Below are 20,832 nucleotides of genomic sequence, written 5' to 3'. Positions count from 1 at the left end.
AGTGGGGCGATGCTACGGACACCAGACTGGGAAAAAGGGGTGTTCGGATGTGCGACACTGCGGGTGTTCGTTGTCGCCAACATTTTGTGAAAGCCTGGAGCCCCCGTACTTCCATGGTTTACTTTGCAGTGGACTGTCGGGGGCGGCGCATGTGCAGATGGAGATCTTGGCGCTGAGATCTCATCTTCCGAAATCTTGGTGCCAAGATCTCCATCCATGCATGCCCTGCTCCCGGCAGCCATTTTCCCGGAGTCCACCGCAATGTAAACCGTAGAAGTGCGGGGTCCCGGTCTTTCACAAAACGTCACCGGGACCCTCACACTACCGAACAGCAGTGTCAAACCTCCAAACACCCCCTCATCCCAGCCTGCGGCCTGCAGCAACGTGCCACTCTTGCCTCCTCCAGCAGCAATCCTGGGACCCTGCTCCACCGCAGCTGGTAAGGTATATATGAATTATGAGACGCACCCCCATTTTCCCCCAAAAGTTTTGGGGAAAAAGTGCGTCTTATAATCCAAAAAGTACGGTAATTTTCACAAGTCTGTGCTTTTTTTTTTTCCATGAAATTGTGTGGTACACCCATTACCACTACAATGCTCTACAAAAGCAGCTAGCTCAGCTAATGTAAAGGAGTGGACCTTGAGTTTGTGTATCCTCTACAAATCATTCACCACCCAATAAACTTTCATTTTATGAGAATATTTCTGAAGACCTCTAGAGGCTTCTTCATTGTACAACTCAGTGCCAGCCTTAATTAAACTGTCCATAAGCCTCCTTATTATTCCAATTAAAATGCTGTAAATGTGGTCAAGAAAATGCTGGGCCTATTAGTGTAAAATTAGCAGATTTCTATTTCTGCGCTTTCATTTAGCTTTACTACTGCTACATTTATATTTTTATCTATAAATATATCTTTTACAGTGTAGTAGAAGAGCAGATAAATACACTTTATTTCCTACTATTATATAATGCAAGTTTACGATGTTATGATGACTGGAGTATCTTCTAAGTTGGTTAATATATAAAGTGCCTTTCTATCAGTTTATATCTATGTTCCAACTAACCTAATATAAGAATTGTGTCATTTTCTGCTTGATCTGAATACACTATTAGTACTATGAGAGCACCACCCCATTAAAGAAATAATCTGCCCCAGAAAAATATAAACTTTACCTTCGTGTCCTCTTGCATGAGTCTGCATGGTGTTTCTCTTAACAGTTTGTGCTTTTCCAACTTTCATATTTCATATATTGCAGGTTGTGTAGAACCAGGAGTGACCCAGTCTCCCCTCCTTTTCTGCTCCTTCCTCCATCTCCTCACTCTAGTTTGTCCTACAGTAATCCCCATGTGTTTTCTATTTCTACATTGATCAGTACAGTTCCTGTATGACAGCCCACTTGCACTCTGGGATGTAGCAATACATGCCTTTCCTTTTTAATATTTTCATTCATTTCAATGGAAGACAATAGCTTTAAATTATGAGGTATAGGTCCCAGACACAGGTTCTAGATTGATCTTATTGTTTAAAAATCTAACGTTATCTTCTACACTAAGTATACTTCTATGATTCCTAGGGTTCATAAATTCCATATGTACTATATTCTTAGTACATATTTTACCTCGGGTGATAAATATCTCGGGTTCACTTGACGTATGAAATAAATAAGATTTTTATCTAACGGGTTCTTTGCTTGCATCTTACAGCTCTGTACCCTGTCCATACTTGATGATACGCAACACCCAGTCATCGAGGGATTGGAGACGTTTGTGGTGTTCCTCAGCTCTGCACAAGGGGCTGAACTCACAAAACCTTTCCAGGCAACAGTGGCCATAAATGATACCTATCAGGATGGTGAGAGAACCTCTGCTGACCATACAAGGATATAGAAATAAGCCTTACAGAAGGGGCACTCATTTTGTGCTACAGATTTGTTTAACCTTGACCTTTTTTGAATTGCAAAGTTATACAATTTGCCAATCTAATCATTTGGCATCCAGTAAAAAAAATTTAAAAGTTACAAGCATTTTTTTAATCAAGTTAGCCTATTGGTGATGGATGGCCAAAGGATGGGATCCTTCATAGACATCCAGTAAAAAAAAATAGATACATTAAATATAAATATATATATATATATATATATATATATATATATATATATATATATATATATATATATATAATTTTTTTTTTTTTTTTTACATGGGTACCTAATGGTGATATATAGCTGACATATATATCTGATAGATGGCATCCATCAGTTTTCATGAATGTTTACCATCGTGGGATATGTTTCGTTTAGAGACAAGTTAAGCAAATACACATCTGAATGAGACTGGATCTGGCCTACAAGAACTATTGGGACTAGTAATGAGCGAATGTGCTCGGATAAGATGCTAACCGAGCATGTTCGTGTCTTAACCAAGTGTCTTTGGTGTGCTCGAAAAACATGTTCAAGGTCCCGCGGCTGTTTGACAGCCACAACACATGCAGGGATTGCTTAACAAACAGGCAGCCTGTGCATGTATTGCATGCAGCCGTGGGGACTAGGACATATTTTTCGAGCACTCAAAAAACACTCGGTTAGCATACAAGCATGCTCGGATAGCGCCTTATCCAAGCACGTTCGCGCATCACTAATTAGGACACACACCTATAAAACGCTCTTCGTCTGACACTTTTTTTGGCTTTATAAATGTTTGGTTTTAAAGTATAAAAAGTCATATGACAGTCTTTAAATTTGTGAAGACATTATAGATACAAAATACACCCGCACAACACCAAATTGAGTGCTCTGCTGAAGTATAAGAAGTGCCATGCCGTAACAAATTAGTACGTATTGACGCATTTTAGTCACGTGAAAAATTGGGTGGGTGTTTATCTTATCTTCTCTGGGCACAGATCGTCCTTTTTCCTTAAATCTTAATCTCTTACTGCCTTGCTCGCAGTAAAATAAAATTGTGAAAGAAAACACCATCTGTTCAGCGCAAACAAATGTCTCAGATAAGTCTGTGAAACATTTCATTTCATGTAATCTTCTGTTCTTTTGAAATATTGCACTGTTTAATATTTCTTTTGGTTTCCCTCTAGTTCCCAGCATGCAGTTTGGTAAAGACATATTCACAGTAAAGGAGAAGGATGGATTGCTGCATGTTCCTGTCATACGTAGCGGAGATTTAAGTTACGAGTCTTCAGTACGTTGTTACACACAGTCTCAATCTGCTCAAGTGATGGATGACTTTGAAGAAAGAAGAAATTCTGATGATTCCCGTGTTATATTTTTGAAAGGGGAAAAAGTAGGTTTCTTTATTGGTTATGCTTTTATAAAGGATGTTATGAAAGGGAAAGGTAACTCTTGGGCAGCTGTTCCATTGTATTTTAAAAGACTAGAAGAATTAAGACTAGTCCTATTGTCCAGATCAACAGCTTGCATTTTTCTAGGACAGTTTGAGTGGATTTTGATGCAAAAATGGCTGCAAAAAACACAATTGCCGCTCATATGCCGTGTTTTTTTTTCTGTGATCAGCCTTATTCAGTCTGTGTGCAGACCCAAATCTGCAATAAGAACCTGAGATTCTGCTGTGGATTTCTGCTGTGGATTCTGGAAAAAAGATACATCAGATTTAATCTGGGGATAGGCATTTCACAAATTGTTGGCCAAAACACGATTCCCAATGTATTATTCTAACACTGAAGCAATTCGATGTCTTAGGGTACTGTCACACAAAACGATTTACCAACGATCACGACCAGCGATACGACCTGGCCGTGATCGTTGGAAAGTCGTTGTGTGGTCGCTGGGGAGCTGTCACACAGTCAGCTCTCCAGCGACCAACGATGCCGAAGTCCCCGGGTAACCAGGGTAAACATCGGGTTACTAAGGGCAGGGCCGCGCTTAGTAACCCGATGTTTACCGTGGTTACCAGCGTAAACGTAAAAAAAAAAAAAACAGTACATACTCACATTCCGGTGTCTGTCCCCCAGCGTTCTGCTTCTCTGCACTGTGTCTGCCAGCCGGAAAGCACAGCGGTGACGTCACCGCTGTGCTCGCTTTCCGGCTGGCCGGCGCTCACAGTGCAGAGAAGCAGAACGCCGGGGGACAGACACCGGAATGTGAGTATGTACTGTTTTTTTTTTTTTACTTTTACGCTGGTAACCACGGTAAACATCGGGTTACTAAGCGCGGCCCTGCGCTTAGTAACCCGATGTTTACCCTGGTTACAAGCGAACGTATCGCTGGATCGCTGTCACACAACGATCCAGCGATGACAGCGGGAGATCCAGCGACGAAAGAAAGTTCCAAACGATCTGCTACGACGTACGATTCTCAGCAGGATCCCTGATCGCTGCTGCGTGTCAGACACAGCGATATCGTATGGATATCGCTGGAACGTCACAGATCGTACCGTCGTAGCGATCAAAGTGCCAATGTGTGACAGTACCCTTACTCATACATAATCATGATCTGTTAGGACCCTTCTGTTGTAGCGTGTTGTCCCACCTACAGAGATATTTCTCTTTAGAAGTAAAACGTACATGACAGGACGATATTGTAATATGATATCTTAGTAATATTGCGTTGCCTCTTGGGAAGTACTAATTTTCAATAGAGGGACAGGTTTTTTTCCTTCTGAAGGAGTCATATTTTGCATAGTGACTAGTGATGAGCGAGTGTACTCCTTGCTCGGGTTTTCCCCAGCACGCTCGGGTGACCTCCAAGTATTTATGACTGCTCAGAGATTTAGTTTTCATCGTGGCAGCTGAATGATTTACAGCCCTTTCAGGGCTTATCTACAGCATTCTATAATGCTGCAGATAAGTCCCGGTCCAACCTGCAAGATAAGAAAAATAAGTTATATTATACTCACCCCGGGGGCGGTTCGGTCCGAGGGGTGTTGCGCAGGTCCGGATTCGGCGTCTCCCATCTTCTTGCGATGCCACCCTCCTGTTGCTTTGCTTCATCGCTCCCTGGCATCGTGCTCCTGCGCAGGCGTACTTATCTGCCCTATTGAGGGCAGACCAAAGTACTGCAGTGCGCAGGCGCTGGGAAAGGTCAGAGAGGCCCAGTGCACTGTCCAAAGCCCCTGGGTACATGCATCCCATCCATGTCCCACATGGGTAAGCACTATGCACAGCACTTTCCATAGACACTTGGCACTTTATCTTAATTGGTACATGCTTTATCTATGTGCAGTTTAGCTTTTGTACATTGGGCACCACAGGTATATTAAATGCCCCTTTAGACACTGGACAGATTTTCATGACTTATTCACATATTGTTGGTGCTATTCTCTCTGTGTTCCCAGGGACAGCTAAACTGGTAGTGCCCTAATACTAGATACGTTACTTTTTGATTGTGCTTTTCCAGTGCAGCACCATTTTTGGCAGTACATGGTTGTCAGGTGCGGCGTTTTTTGTCCTCGTGCCATCGCCATCTATCCATTCTAAATTACTGAACTTTTTTACGGTTTTTGTCTGTATATTTGTTTAATAAAATTTTTTATATTTTTTATTAAAACTCATAGTTTCTGATTTTTGGAGCGTTATGCTCCATATTTCTTTATAGGATTTATTCATGATGGGAGTTGTCCCATTACCTTTTTGCACTTTTTCCGCATGGGGAATGATTGTATGTGTTTTGGAGATGTCGGTGTTTGTTAAACGAGCATTATAGAATGCTGTAGATAAGCCCTGAAAGGCAGTGGCCGTTTCTTATATTGGCCAAAACTGCTGACAGGTTCGTTTTAAGAAAAATACTCCTCAGAGGCAATCTCATATATATGTTTAACCCCTTTCTGCCATTGAACGTACTATTCCGTCCATGTGGGGTGGGCCCTACTTCCCAAGGACGGAATAGTACGTCCAGCGCGATCGGCCGCGCTCACGGGGGGAGCGCGGCCGGGTGTCAGCTGCCTATCACAGCTGACATCCGGCACTATGTGCCAGGAGCGGTCACGGACCGCCCCCGGCACATTAACCCCCGGCACACCGCGATCAAACATGATCGCGGTGTGCCGGCGGTACAGGGAAGCATCGCGCAGGGAGGGGGCTCCCTGCGGGCTTCCCTGAGACCCCCAGAGCAACGCGATGTGATCGCGTTGCTCCGAGGGTCTCCTACCTCCTTCCTCGCTGCAGGTCCCGGATCCAAGATGGCCGCGGCATCCGGGTCCTGCAGGGAGGGAGGTGGCTTACCGAGTGCCTGCTCAGAGCAGGCGCTGGTAAGCCTGCAGTGCTCTAAGTCAGATCGGTGATCTGACAGAGTGCTGTGCAAACTGTCAGATCACCGATCTGTGATGTCCCCCCCTGGGACAAAGTAAAAAAGTAAAAAAAAAAATTTTCCACATGTGTAAAATAAAAAATAAAAAAAAAATTCCTAAATAAAAAAAATATTCCCATAAATACATTTCTTTATCTAAATAAAAGACAAACAAACAATAAAAGTACACATATTTAGTATCACCGCGTCCGTAACGACCCCACCTATAAAACTATATCACTAGTTAACCCCTTCAGTGAACACCGTAAAAAAAAAAAAAAAAAAAAGAGGCAAAAAACAACGCTTTATTCTCATAATGCCAAACAAAAAGTGGAATAACACGCGATCAAAAAGACAGATATAAATAACCATGATACCGCTGAAAACGTCATCTTGTCCCGCAAAAAACGAGCCGCCATACACCATCATCAGTGAAAAAATAAAAAAGTTATAGTCCTCAGAATAAAGCCATGCCAAAATATTTTTTTTTCTATAAAATAGCTTTTATCGTATAAAAGCGCCAAAACATAAAAAAAAGATATAAATGAGGTATCGCTGTAATTGTACTGACCCGAAGAATAAAACTGCTTTATCAATTTTACCAAACGCGGAACGGTATAAACGCCTCTCCCAAAAGAAATTCATGAATAGCTTGTTTTTGGTCATTCTGCCTCACAAAAATCGGAATAAAAAGCAATCAAAAAATCTCCCGTGCCCGAACATGTTACCAGTAAAAACGTCATCTCGTCCCGCAAAAAACAAGACCACACATGACTCTGGACTCAAATATGGAAAAATTATAGCTCTCAAAATGTGGTGACGCAAAAAATATTTTTTTGCAATAAAAAGCGTCTTTCAGTGTGTGACGGCTGCAAATCATAAAAATCCGCTAAAAAACCCGCTATAAAAGTAAATCAAATCCCCCTTCATCACCCGCTTAGTTAGGGAAAAATAAAAAAAATTTAAAAAATGTATTTATTTCCATTTTCCCATTAGGGTTAGGGCTAGGGTTAGGGTTATGGCTAGGGTTGGGGCTAGGGTTAAGGCTACATTTAGGGTTGGGGCTAAAGTTAGGGTTAGAGTTGGGGCTAAAGTTAGGGTTAGGGTTTGGATTACATTTACGGTTGGGATTAGGGTTAGGGGTGTGTCTGGGTTAGAGGTGTGGTTAGGGTTACCGTTGGGATTAGGGTTAGGGATGTGTTTGGATTAGGGTTTCAGTTATTATTGGGGGGTTTCCACTGTTTAGGCACATCAGGGGCTCTCCAAACGCGACATGGCGTCCGATCTCAATTCCAGCCAATTCTGCGTTGAAAAAGTAAAACAGTGCTCCTTCCCTTCCAAGCTCTCCCGTGCGCCCAAACAGGGGTTTACCCCAACATATGGGGTATCAGCGTACTCGAAACACATTGGAGAACAACTTTTGGGGTCCAATTTCTCCTGTTACCCTTGGGAAAATACAAAACTAGGGGCTAAAAAATAATTTTTGTAAAAAAAAAAAATATTTTTTATTTGCATGGCTCTGCGTTATAAACTGTAGTGAAACACTTGGGGGTTCAAAGCTCTCACAACACATCTAGATGAGTTCCTTAGGGGGTCTACTTTCCAAAATGGTGTCACTTGAGGGGGGTTTCTACTGTTTAGGTACATTAGGGGCTCTGCAAACGCAATGTGACGCCTGCAGACCAATCCATCTAAGTCTGCATTGCAAATGATGCTCCTTCCCTTCCGAGCTCTGCCATGCGCTCAAACGGTGGTTCCCCCCCACATATCAGGTATCAGCGTACTCAGGACAAATTGGACAACAATATATAGGGTCCAATTTCTCCTGTTACTCTTGGAAAAATACAAAACTGGGGGCCAAAAAATAATTTTTGTGGAAAAAAAATATTTTTTATTTGCAGGACTCTGCGTTATAAACTGTAGTGAAACACTTGGGGGTTCAAAGTTCTCACAACACATCTAGATGAGTTCCTTAGGGGGTCTACTTTCCAAAATGGTGTCACTTGAGGGGGGTTTCTACTGTTTAGGTACATTAGGGACTCTGCAAACGCAATGTGATGCCTGCAGACCAATCCATCTAAGTCTGCATTGCAAATGATGCTCCTTCCCTTCCGAGCTCTGCCATGCGCTCAAACGGTGGTTCCCCCCCACATATCAGGTATCAGCGTACTCAGGACAAATTGGACAACAATATATAGGGTCCAATTTCTCCTGTTACTCTTGGAAAAATACAAAACTGGGGGCTAAAAAATAATTTTTGTGGAAAAAAAAATATTTTTTATTTGCACGACTCTGCGTTATAAACTGTAGTGAAACACTTGGGGGTTCAAAGCTCTCACAACACATCTAGATGAGTTCCTTAGGGGGTCTACTTTCCAAAATGGTGTCACTTGTGTTTTTTTTTTACTGTGACGCCTGCAGTCCATTCCATCTAAGTCTGCATTCCAAATGGCGCTCCATCCCTTCCGAGCCCTCCCATGCGCCCAAACGGTGGTTCCCCCCCACATATGGGGTATCAGCGTACTCAGGACAAATTGGACAACAACTTTTGGGGTCCAATTTCTCATGTTACCCTCGGGAAAATACCAAACTGGGGGCTAAAAAATAATTTTTGTGGGAAAAAATGTTTGTTTTATTTTTCGGCTCTGCATTATAAACTTCTGTGAAGCACTTGGTGGGTCAAAGTGCTCAACACACCTCTAGATAAGTTCCTTAGGGGGTCTACTTTCCAAAATGGTGTCACTTGTGGGGGGGTTTCAATGTTTAGGCACATCAGTGGCTCTCCAAACGCAACATGGCGTCCCATCTCAATTCCTGTCAATTTTGCAGTGAAAAGTCAAACGGCGCTCCTTCCCTTCCGAGCTCTCCCATGCGCCCAAACAGTGGTTTACCCCCACATATGGGGTATCAGTGTACTCAGGACAAATTGTACAACAACTTTTGCGGTCCAATTTCTTCTCTTACCCTTGGGAAAATAAAAAATTGGGGGCGAAAAGATAATTTTTGTGAAATAATTTGATTTTTTATTTTTACGGTTCTGCATTATAAACTTCTGTGAAGCACTTGGTGGGTCAAAGTGTTCACCACACATCTAGATAAGTTCCTTAGGGGGTCTACTTTCCAAAATGGTGTCACTTGTGGGGGGGTTTCAATGTTTAGGCACATCAGTGGCTCTCCAAACGCAACATGGCGTCCCATCTCAATTCCAGTCAATTTTGCATTGAAAAGTCAAATGGCGCTCCTTCGCTTCCGAGTTCTGTCATGCGCCCAAACAGTGGTTTACCCCCACATATGGGGTATCGGCGTACTCAGGACAAATTGTACAACATCTTTTGAGGTCCATTTTCTCCTGTTACCCTTGGTAAAATAAAACAAATTGGAGCTGAAGTAAATTTTGTGTGAAAAAAAGTTAAATGTTCATTTTTATTTAAACATTCCAAAAATTCCTGTGAAACACCTGAAGGGTTAATAAACTTTTTCAATGTGGTTTTGAGCACCTTGAGTGGTGCAGTTTTTAGAATGGTGTCACACTTGGGTATTATCTATCATATAGACCCCTCAAAATTACTTCAAATGAGATGTGGTCCCTAAAAAAAAATGGTGTTGTAAAAATGAGAAATTGCTGGTCAACTTTTAACCCTTATAACTCCCTAACAAAAAAAAATGTTGGTTCCAAAATGGTGCTGATGTAAAGTAAACATGTTGGAAATGTTACTTATTAAGTATTTTGTGTGACATATCACTGTGATTTAATTGCATAAAAATTCAAAGTTGGAAAATTGCGAAATTTTCTAAATTTTCGCCAAATTTCCATTTTTTTCACAAATAAACGCAGGTAATATCAAAGAAATTTTACCACTATCATGAAGTACAATATGTCACGAGAAAACAATGTCAGAATCACCAGGATCCGTTGAAGCGTTCCAGAGTTATAACCTCATAAAGGGACAGTGGTCAGAATTGTAAAAATTGGCCTGGTCATTAACGTGCAAACCACCCTTGGGGGTGAAGGGGTTAAATACACATGTGGTCAATAGCAAGGACGGGTCCATTATTTATTCCATCCAAAGACTTTACAAAGGACCAGGGGTCAATCATTACATGTGGAGGAAAGACAATTCTGGCTTCTAAACAGGAAAGGGTTCTTTACAGTTAGAGCAGTCAGACAGAATGCTCTACTACAAGAGGTAGTAATGACAAACACTATATCAGTATTTAAAAGAGGACTGAATGCTTTGCTCACAACGAATGGTATGTAGGTTAAGATAAAAACACCTATACTTTCCTCCTGTGCCATTCCAGCAGTGTCTGCACTCACGTTCCTGGGGCTCACATGAGGTTATGTCACTTGAGCTGTGCACCCAATCAGTGCTGGAGTCACTGTCACCGCTTTCAAGAGTAATAAAGAGGAAGTGAGCGCCCAGCCACAGTTCTCGCAACAGTTCTCGCAACCTTTTGATTACTTTTACATCCGAAGGTGGGGACAGTGACGCCAGCGCTAATTGGGTGCAAGGCACACATGACGTAACCTCACGTGAGCCCCTTGACGGCGAGTGCCGACACCGCTGGAATGTGCCCGAAACCGGAGGTGAGTATAAGTGTTCTTATTTTAACACTGTCAGACATTCAGAGTAAGAAGAGGTTGTCCTAGAAGTGGACAACCCCTTTAACATACTTGACCTGTATCCACTATTAATCTTCTATGACAGATTAAAAACTGCACAGTCTTCATCATCGATGACTCTGTATTTGAACCAGAAGAACAGTTTAAGATCTACCTAAACAATCCTCTTGGCAATCACTGGAGTGGAGCAAGAACTGGGAAAATAGATATGGCTACCATTACCATTTCAAACGATGAGGATGGTAAGTGCTGTTGTTACAGGAGAACTATCACAAATGTATATATATTAGAGTAATATATAGTTGATGAAAGTATAGTTTTTTTTTATTAAGTTGCTTAGTAAAAATGAGATTTCATGTTTTCCCCCATAGCACCTACTATTGAATTTGAGGAGTCTACTTACCAAATTAAAGAACCCCAAGAACCAGATGGTGTAGCCATTTTAAATATAAAAGTAATAAGGAGAGGAGACCAGAACAGGACATCAAAGGTCCGTTGTAGCACACGAGATGGATCTGCCCAGTCAGGAGTTGACTACTATCCAAAAAGCAGAGTTCTTAAATTTAGCCCGGGTAAGTAATTTTCATATAAAAGTAAAGCACCAATATGTGTGTTTATTGTAGGCTGGGCTTCCGGTAGACACCATGTACACCATTCTAGCGCAGTCCCTGAGACTGCAGCAGTGGACTGAAGGGTCAGAGACTCGGGTATGAATGGGGCCAGGGTCAGGGCAGGCAGCACAGGTTCAGTATACGTAGCCGAGGTCAGGAGTGGAGAGCTCAGGATAAACTGTAAACGAGCTGGTCTATAACAGGAGAGAAACAACAAGCATACACCAACAGGATCCAGAGACCAGCAACTTGCAACCAACGATCGGGCAAGCAGTGGTGGGAGGAGCTGCCTAATAAACTGCTGCTGCCGCCTAGGGATAGGCTGAGGAAGACAAACCCTGCAGGGCACAGCAGGGTTAAATTCCTGTAGGATCTGGGCGTGCCTCACTATAGCCAGTTGGAGATTCTCTAAGAGCAGAGCTGGCAGTGAGCACAAGGCAGCTTAAAGGGAACCTGTCACCCCCAGGGCGTTTTAAGTAAAAGAGCCACCTTCTGCAGCACTAAGGCTGCATTCTGTGAAGGTGGTTCTTATGTTTTTGCTCCCTAATAACGCTGAAATATTCAGTTTTATAAATTGCGCGCCATACCTGTATTGTGTCCGGGGGTACATTTTTTCCACCGGACTCAACCGCCTCCCAGCCGTCAACCATCCCCTCAGTACATCGGGCGTCACCTCCTCTGTTTGTATTCACGTAACCGGCGCTGGCGCTGTGCCCTCATTTTTCGGGCATGAGCAGTTAGTCTCTGCGGCTGTCCCCATCTCCCTCCGCCTCTTTCTTCCAGCATTATACGACTCGTCTGCAGCGTCAGAGTGATCACAAGCTGCAGACGAGTCAAATAACGCTGGAGAAAAGAGGTGGAGGGAGATGGGGACAGCCGCAGAGACTAACTGCGCATGCGCCAGATTCCCTGCCCCGCAGTGTGAATAAATCATAACACTGCGGGGCGGGATCTCGGGCATCCGCTACATGCAGGCACGAGATCAGTAGATCAGCTGATGTGAGTTCCAGGGCAGCACACACGGCACATGCCCGAAAAATGAGAGCATAGCGCAGGCGCCGGTTGCGTGAATATAAACAGAGGAGGCGGCGCCCGTTGCACTGAGGGGATGATTGACGGCTGCTATAGGCGGTTGAGTCCGGGGGGGTGGGAACGTACCCCCGTACACAATGCAGGTATGGCGAGCAATATATAAAACTGAATATTTCAGCGTTATTATGGAGCAAAAACATAAGAGCCACCTTCACAGAATGCAGCCTTAGTGCTGCAGAAGGTGGTTCTTTTACTTTAAAACACCCTGGGGGGTTGACAGGTTCCCTTTAATAAGATTGTCTGACACTGGGGAAGCAGAGTGATAACTGCAGTGAGTAGGGCAGCGCTGAGAAGGTTTGCGAGACGCCGATGTGACAGGTAGGCATTAGGCCTTAGGTAGCGTTCACACAGTTAATGAAGTTTTGGTCCAAACAAACGCAGTTTTTATTGCTTTTCCCAGGTTTCACAGTACCAAAACAAACTCATAAACGTAAATCCCTAGCCTTGTCCAGGCGCTGACTAAACAGAATAGACCCTGACTACTCATACACTGCTGAGCTAGCCCCAGCTCTTTCAAACAACTGATACTTGTGGTTCTCTGGACATGGCTTGTGCAGTGTCTTCTCAGAGAAAGATTCTATCCTGCCTCTGTCTTTTCGGCTCCAAGACACATCAAGTCTGGTCAGCTTTCCTGACCTGACTGACTAAGGAGAACAGCTAGCCTGGTTATAATGTAGGCCAGCCAGGTTTACAAATCAAAGCCTGTAGAGTTAGGATTTAATCCTATCCTACCTAGCATTGCTACAGTAGTTATGTATATATAATATATACACAGTGGCTTGCAAAAGTATTCATCCCCCTTGGCTTTTTTTGGTGTTTTGCTAATTTCGCTGGAATTTTACTGAGAAATTTTTGAGAGTTTGCATTAGTTCATGTAAATAACATACAGTTGAAACCAGAAGTTTACATACACTATATAAAAAGACACATATGCATGTTTTTCTCCATATCTGACATGAAATCAGAATAAATCTTTACCGTTTTAGGTCAATTAGGATTACCATAATTATTAATTTTTGCCAAATGCCAGAATGAGAGAGAATGTTTTAAGGCATATTTAGTACTTGGTGCAAAGTCAAAAGTTTACACACATTTCATTAGTATTTGGTACCATTGTCCTTAAACTGAATGACTTGGGTCATACGTTTGGGAAACCCTTCCACAAGCTTCTCACAATAATTGGTTGGAATTTGTTCCCATTCCTGCTGACAAAACTGGTGTAACTGATCCAGGTTTGTAGGTCGCCTTGCTCGCACCTGCCTTTTCAGCTTTGCCCATAAACTTTCAATAGGATTGAGATCAGGGCTTTGTGATGGTCGCTCCAAAACATTGACTTTGTTATCCTTAAGCCACTTTGTTACCATTTTGGCAGTATGCTTCAGGTCATTGTCCATTTGGAAGACCCATTTTCACCCAAACCTTAACATCCTGGCTGATGTCTTGAGATGTTGCTTCAGTATTGCCACATAATCTTCTTTTCTCATGATGCCATCTATTTTGTGAAGTGAACCAGTCCCTCCTGCAGCAAAACAACCCCACAACATGATGCTACCACCCCCGTGTTTCACAGTTGGGTTGCAGAAATAAACAGTTTGAAAAGACTTGACTGAAGTGGTCTCGGGCCGGCTGTTCCCCGCACCTCTCCAGGTGATTGGCAGATCTCTCCATATTTACACATATGGGAAGGACCTGTGAATCAACTGGAGCAGGGCAGAAAGAAGCCAGCCCTGAACATCATCGGACTAGTCAAATCTCTCCCTATAGTCCTGTGCTGGCTTTTCTAACTATGCTTTCTCTGCTCTATTACAGAGTAAAACATACTTGATGGCAATCATGCAGCCAGGCTTTGTTTAATGCTGCCCGTGATTTGGGCAGCATGAATTTACATACAGTTGTCCAACATTATTTTTCTGCTAAGTGCCCTTTAATATATGGGCCGATGTTTAGAACAACATTTTTTAAACTTTTAGTTTTCTACCATTTATGGTAAATCAAATTCTGATATTATCCCTTGCTATTTGCAGGTGTTGATCACATTTTATTCAAGGTGGAAATCCTGTCAAATGAGGACAGAGAATGGCATGAATCCTTTTCATTGGTTCTTGGACCTGATGACCCAGTTGAAGCTGTCCTTGGTGATATAACAACTGCAACAGTGACTATTCTGGACCAGGAGGCAGCAGGAAGTCTAATACTACCATCACCACCTATAGTAAGTCACAAAGTCTTTACTGTATACAGAATTCACTTCAGTTGGATACTGGGAGTGGAGCATGGCATATTGCGCTCACCACACCTTGTAGTCCAAAGCTGGAGGTTGAAATCCATATGGAGGGTGCTGGTCCTCCTGGTGAACTTCAGCCAAGTAGTGAAATTGTGACGAGGAAAAAGTCGGCACATCCATCCAACAATAAATAAAATATATAAAAAATGTATTGGAAAATCTTTAAAAACATGGATTCCAAAAATATAAACCTGACGTGTTTCTTAATAGCCCTTGGACGCCAGAAACACGTCAGGTTTATATTCTTGAAATCCATGTTTTTAAAGATTTTACAATACATTTTTGATATTTTTTTTATTTATTGTTGAATGGATGTGCTGACTTTTTCCTCCTCTCAGTTGGATACCGTTGGACTAAAGATTCATACAGTACATATGTGTTTACTTTGTGTCTGGATAACCATTTTATTTCAGTTTTCTAGTATAATTTGTTAAAAATGTATTACAGATAGCCTCACACCACTTTATAATGCGTAATAGGCAAATATGCCCAGCAATTAATTGTGTAGTATCGGTACTTAAATCATAGTACGCACAGACTAAGGCTAAGTTCACATTAGAATTTGAGCCCGCAGCGTGGTGCTACCGACTTCTTTCATTAAGCGCCGCCTACTTCCGCATGCGTCCTGCGTACTTATCGTTAACATTGGGTATGCAGGGACATGCATTGTATGCGGATGCGTCCACGTGCGTAGTTTTGACGTGCCCGCTGAACGCAAGAAAATGCAACCTGTTGCATTCGGCAGGCATGTCAAAACAACGCACGCGGACACATTCGCATACAATGCATGTCCCTGCGTACCCAATGTTAAAGATAGGTACGTAGAATGCATGAGGAAGTAGGCGGAGCTAAGAAAAGAAGTCTGCAGCACCACTCTGCGGACTCAAATGCTAATGTGAACCTGGCCTAACACAACTATAACATGGACCATATAGTCAATATTGACATGTATCTTGGGATACACAGCATGGTACTGTACCTTTTGATGTTCATATATTGGAGTGAGGAGCACTTGCTTCATTCTGTTATGAGGGTGTGGGGCAGTTTTATTTTCAGTATATATTTGGAGGTAATGAGTGCCTAAACAGTTAGTTGAGCATTCGTCCCATCAGTCGTAGGCTATGTACACACTATGTTTGTGGCCAGTGTCAGGCGCACATGCACAGGGGTAAACATCTGACAGTGGCCACAGACGGGATTGGTGTCTCTGTATCCGTCCACCCCTTTCCTATATAGTTATCCAGTATGCAGATGTATACGAGCCAGACGGAGGCCAAAAGAATATAGGCCTCAGTCTGGTGAATAGAGGCCTATGGCAATGTTACAGTGTGTGGTAGGAAAAGCTCAGATGTATACTGTAGGCTAAGTGTACAGACGCAGTGTGTACCTAGCCTAAGGCTGCCTTTTAATTAGAGCTGGATCTTACCTGCCATTTAAATTTGTAGGAACTGGCCGAGGAGAGGAAATTCTGATATAGATGCCAATTGTTGAGGTTGGTGGACACGCAGGAATTGGCCAGTTTGGGCGTGAAGTACCTCAATTTTAGAAGTATAGCTTATATTATGGTAATGCAGTTTAAAAATCATTCACTCAAAGTTTGCACCTAAAGTTTGCACCTATCTTTGGCACTCAGTGTGCTGGTGCTGCACCCGTCGGCATGTATGTAGTGTGGACCTGATATAGAGAAGAATACGAGCTTAAGAAAACACTGGACACCGCTAACCTAACACTTATTATGATAACCCCCTCTTCTGTGGTAATTACCTGTACTGCATTATATTACAATCTATAGCATGAAAAATAAAATGCCAGTCCTTCTACCAATTCAGTCCACCCCTCACACATTTCGGACCAATGTCTAGGTAGCAGACCCCTTTTCTGACTGCCCAATGTACAGAAGTAGACCTGGTAAGCTCCTTAACTTCACTTGCTCCTTAGCCAAAATGCAGACAGCTGAGCATTGGTAGAAACCAATTAACTTATCTAGATTTTTGCAGAACTGTGAGCACTGACTTACAGTGTTGGGAATATGTACCTAAATGGGTTGTCCGCTATCACAAAATCCTGGTTTTGGGGTGCAGTTTGTTTTAAAAAATCAATCTGCTCTTTTCTCTCCTCCTCCAGGTCCACTACTGAGTCTCTGCCACGGCTCCTGGTATCTGATATTGGCTGCCATCACATCGGCACTTGGGGGCAGCGCCAGAGACTTAGCGGTGGACCCAGAGAGGGTGAGTAAAGCGCATTTTGTTGTTTATACCAAACAACGCCAGAGGACAGGGATTTTCAGGGGACAACCTCTTTGTCTTTCTCTGCTCCTTTCTGATTCCTAGATTTAGTGTCCTTTATATACATTATTCAATATTGGCCTTTCTGCTTGAAATTAGCAAGGACCATTATTCTGAGTGGCGTGGCCAAGCAGCAAAATAACAATGATCCATGTTCTGTTTATGCCACTAAATTTGCACAAAAGGGTCAATTCGGGTTCAATTGTTACATTACTTCTCAAGGATCTTGCAGTCCTACTAGATATTTCTTAAAACCTGGTATTTACATGTTAGTTTCCTTTGCATCGTGTCTAGTGCACAATAAATCCTGTACCATTACAGTGTTGTGAATTGCTCGTAAAAATCTGAATTCACGGTGTAGTTAGATCGGAGTCATTACCTGCACCAGAGCTAATTAAAATGAATGTACTTTCACCTCACTACATAAATCAATTTGAGAAAAATTGCTAGAGTTTTAATGTGTTGTCTGTTGCATTTATTGCCCATCTTAAGAATTCAGTACCATAATGAAATAATTACATTAAATGACTTTTTGGAATGATAATTAAGATGCCAGACATTTTACTACTTGTCAAATTATGGGGCCTGTGTGTTTATTCAGTTTTTATTTTCTTCTTCATGCTCTTCCTCCATTATCACTATTCATGAATTAGTGAGTTTACTATGTCGTTACAAATAAATACAATGAAATCTTGTGTACTTGAAGGGAACCTACTGTCCCACATGACCACTATAATGTTCACGGCCAGTCAGTGGCATAGTGACAAATTACACAGCGGTGGATCCCAAGCGATTCTAGGAAACAATATTGTCTGTAAGCCAGTAAGATATCGGTATTGGACGTTGCCTATTGGTCACATGTCTGATGTATTAATGTAGCTATTATTATTATTATTATAGTGCCATTTATTCCATGGCGCTTTACATGTGAGGAGGGGTGTACATAATAAGACAAGTACAATAATCTTGCACAATACAAGTCATAACTGGTACAGGAGGAGAGAGGACCCTGCCCACGATGGCTCACAGTCTACAAGGGAATTGTCATGTTTAAGCAGATTTTTTAAAACTGGAAATGCTCTTTGAAAGGGAATATGTCATCAGAAAATTACCTATTGTTTAAATCAGATTTTGTGTTATATGTATTTTTTTTTAAAAAATTCATTTTTTTCATATCACAATCTCTGTTAAAAATTACAAATCTTGCAATTTTCACACTGATCAAAGGGGCATTAACGTTCTGTGTTTTCAGTAAAAACACATGGACATTGGCTAAAATGAGCAAACCCTGACCCTACTTTGTATTTAATTATCTAACGAGCATGTCATTGTGAACGGAAAGAGAGCAGGGGAAGTTGTGACATTGCCTATTGTGATTGGTGGATCCTGTGTTATCATTATCAGCTGTGTGTAGAGAGGTTACCCCTTAATGTAATCCTGTCTCTGATGATAAGGAAACTGCTGTAAACTCATACTGAATAGGCAGGAAATATGAATTTAAGATAGCCCCACATACCATTGTGAAAATTGCAAGGTTATTTTGTTTTTTAATGAAGAAAATGAAAAAAAGGAACATTAAAATTTAAAAAACTTTAATGTGACCTTTAACAATAGGTAATTCTCTGATGATTTATTCCCTTTAAGTCATAGTCTCAGCAGTGGTAAGAGGCGCTCCTAACACTAAATGATATCATCCATTCTGAATTAATTGGCAGAATATCTTATAAATCTGAGAGAAAGTTTACTTCTGTTGTATTTATTAGAAGCATTAAAAAATTAAGTTTTGGAATTGTTTTTTGTACTTCTAGGTTGTATCTCTGGCTGACTATGACCACGTGGAGGAGGTTACGAAGGAGGGCGCTAAAAAATCTGCATCTCCCGGCTACCCACTTATTTGTGTCACTCCGTGTGATCCACGCTTTCCAAAATACTCTGTAATGAAGGAACGGTGTGAAGAGGCCGGCATTAACCAATCCACTATATTGTTCAGCTGGGAGGTGGCGGCACCAACCGATTCTAATGGGGCAAGATCTCCCTTTGAGACAATAACTGATACCACCCCTTTTACTAGTGTCAATCACATGGTGAGTACTTGCTGGGAATGTAATGTATTAAAGTGCAGTCAAATGTAGAAATGGTCATGCCTAATACTAGACCAGTGACTAAAGTTGGTGCAAAGTAATTCACAGCACTCAGTCCAGCGGCCAAGTTAGTAATCTGTGGCAGTCAGATGGGAGCCATGAGAACCACCTCCTACCCAAAAATAGTTTCCTCTACTATTGATTAGTCAGCCTGGCGCAATGTCATTCTTGTGGCACCATGCACTGTAACATCTTCCAGGCTGGCTAATCAAAAGAAGAACCACGGATACCCCGGAGTAGGAGACGGTTCTCATGTCTCCCGTCAGACAGGCACGGATCACTGATCTCACTGCTGGACCAGGTCCTTAGAAACAATTTGCACAACCAGACCAGTGACTACCAGTGTAAACTATATATAACTGATTCAACAGGTAGACATCAATCTGCTTTATAAATAATAGAGAATTAAAAGAAAGTATGTGTCATTAAAATAGATTTACATTTTTATTATCATTTAAAGATTAGTCAATAGAATTAATAGTTATCGGTCTGTATTTCCCCCCTGTATTGACTAGGTGCTGGATAGCATTTACTTCAGCAGACGTTTCCATGCACGTTGTGTGGCCAAAGCCGTGGATAAAGCTGGACACGTGGGAACACCACTGCGAAGCAATATTGTTACAATAGGAACGGACAGTGCCATATGCCACACTCCAGTAGTAGCGGGCACCGCAAGAGGCTTCCAAGCTCAATCTTTCATTGCAACTCTGAAGTATCTGGATGTTAAACACAAAGAGCATCCCAACAGGTAGGTCGTGTGGTTCTCTGTGCTGTATTGTCCCATATGAAGTAGGTGAAATAAGGAAATGTTCTACTAGTAATAGATTATTGTAAGGTTCCAGAAACCCCAATGTTTGCTATATCCAAATGATGAGCATAGAGCCATGTGGCAGGAATCTTCCAACTAAAATATTGTCTCTGGCAGATCAGCAGTATATTCCACCAATCAGCGCTTACAATTATGGTCCATTTTTTACATCAAATTAAATCGATCTGGGTCCAGGATATTTTGGTACCAGACATAGTTACACTGCTTGCAGCACACGTTAGTTAAATGGCAGTGCATTTTATATGTATTGGCTATATAATGCAGGTGCATTTTTTCACACAAACACAAATTTTGCTTTAGAATTTGTATGCTTATGGAATGAAAACCATAAAAATAAAAATGTTTTTACATTCTAGTTTGTCAACTGTTTAATTGTGCTTGTCATCTTGTAATGTCAATTTTAATAGATTATGTATACATTTGGGATAATTGAGTCATCAGTGATTTGAAGAAGGGGGTCCTTTAAGGGGGGGGGTATGTATATTCTTTATTTTTTTTATGGTTTGCCCATCAAAGATTAAAAAGCCATTTGGCTTACTTTATTGTTTTCTATATTTTTTACACTGTAATGACCCCAGACAGGGAAAGTTGGCACTGTTATAGTGACTGTCGTCACTGTTAGGGTTGTCCAGGTTCTAGTTCGCTGCAGCCTGAGGCTTCTTCTGCCACCGTCCTGGTCATCATATAATAGTACCATAACCACTGGGACCTA

The 20,832-nt window shown here is 41.9% G+C and overlaps 1 protein-coding gene across 1 annotated transcript in view; it reads left to right on the top strand.

The window, feature by feature from the left end:
* Window positions 1-20,832, top strand: part of FRAS1 (Fraser extracellular matrix complex subunit 1) — a 653,238-nt gene that overhangs the window by 593,802 nt on the left and 38,604 nt on the right. Inside the window, exons 58-64 of the mRNA XM_077275534.1 lie at window positions 1,705-1,852; window positions 3,089-3,294; window positions 10,964-11,120; window positions 11,250-11,450; window positions 14,606-14,793; window positions 18,959-19,234; window positions 19,807-20,039. Of these exons, the coding sequence (XP_077131649.1) occupies window positions 1,705-1,852; window positions 3,089-3,294; window positions 10,964-11,120; window positions 11,250-11,450; window positions 14,606-14,793; window positions 18,959-19,234; window positions 19,807-20,039 (1,409 nt within the window). The remainder of the gene's footprint in view (window positions 1-1,704; window positions 1,853-3,088; window positions 3,295-10,963; window positions 11,121-11,249; window positions 11,451-14,605; window positions 14,794-18,958; window positions 19,235-19,806; window positions 20,040-20,832) is intronic.

This window comes from Ranitomeya variabilis, chromosome 1 (genome assembly GCF_051348905.1).
Source record: "Ranitomeya variabilis isolate aRanVar5 chromosome 1, aRanVar5.hap1, whole genome shotgun sequence".
NCBI lineage: Eukaryota > Metazoa > Chordata > Amphibia > Anura > Dendrobatidae > Ranitomeya > Ranitomeya variabilis.
The sequence above is the reverse complement of the archived record's forward strand: the minus strand, read 5'-3'. Positions and strand labels throughout refer to the sequence as shown.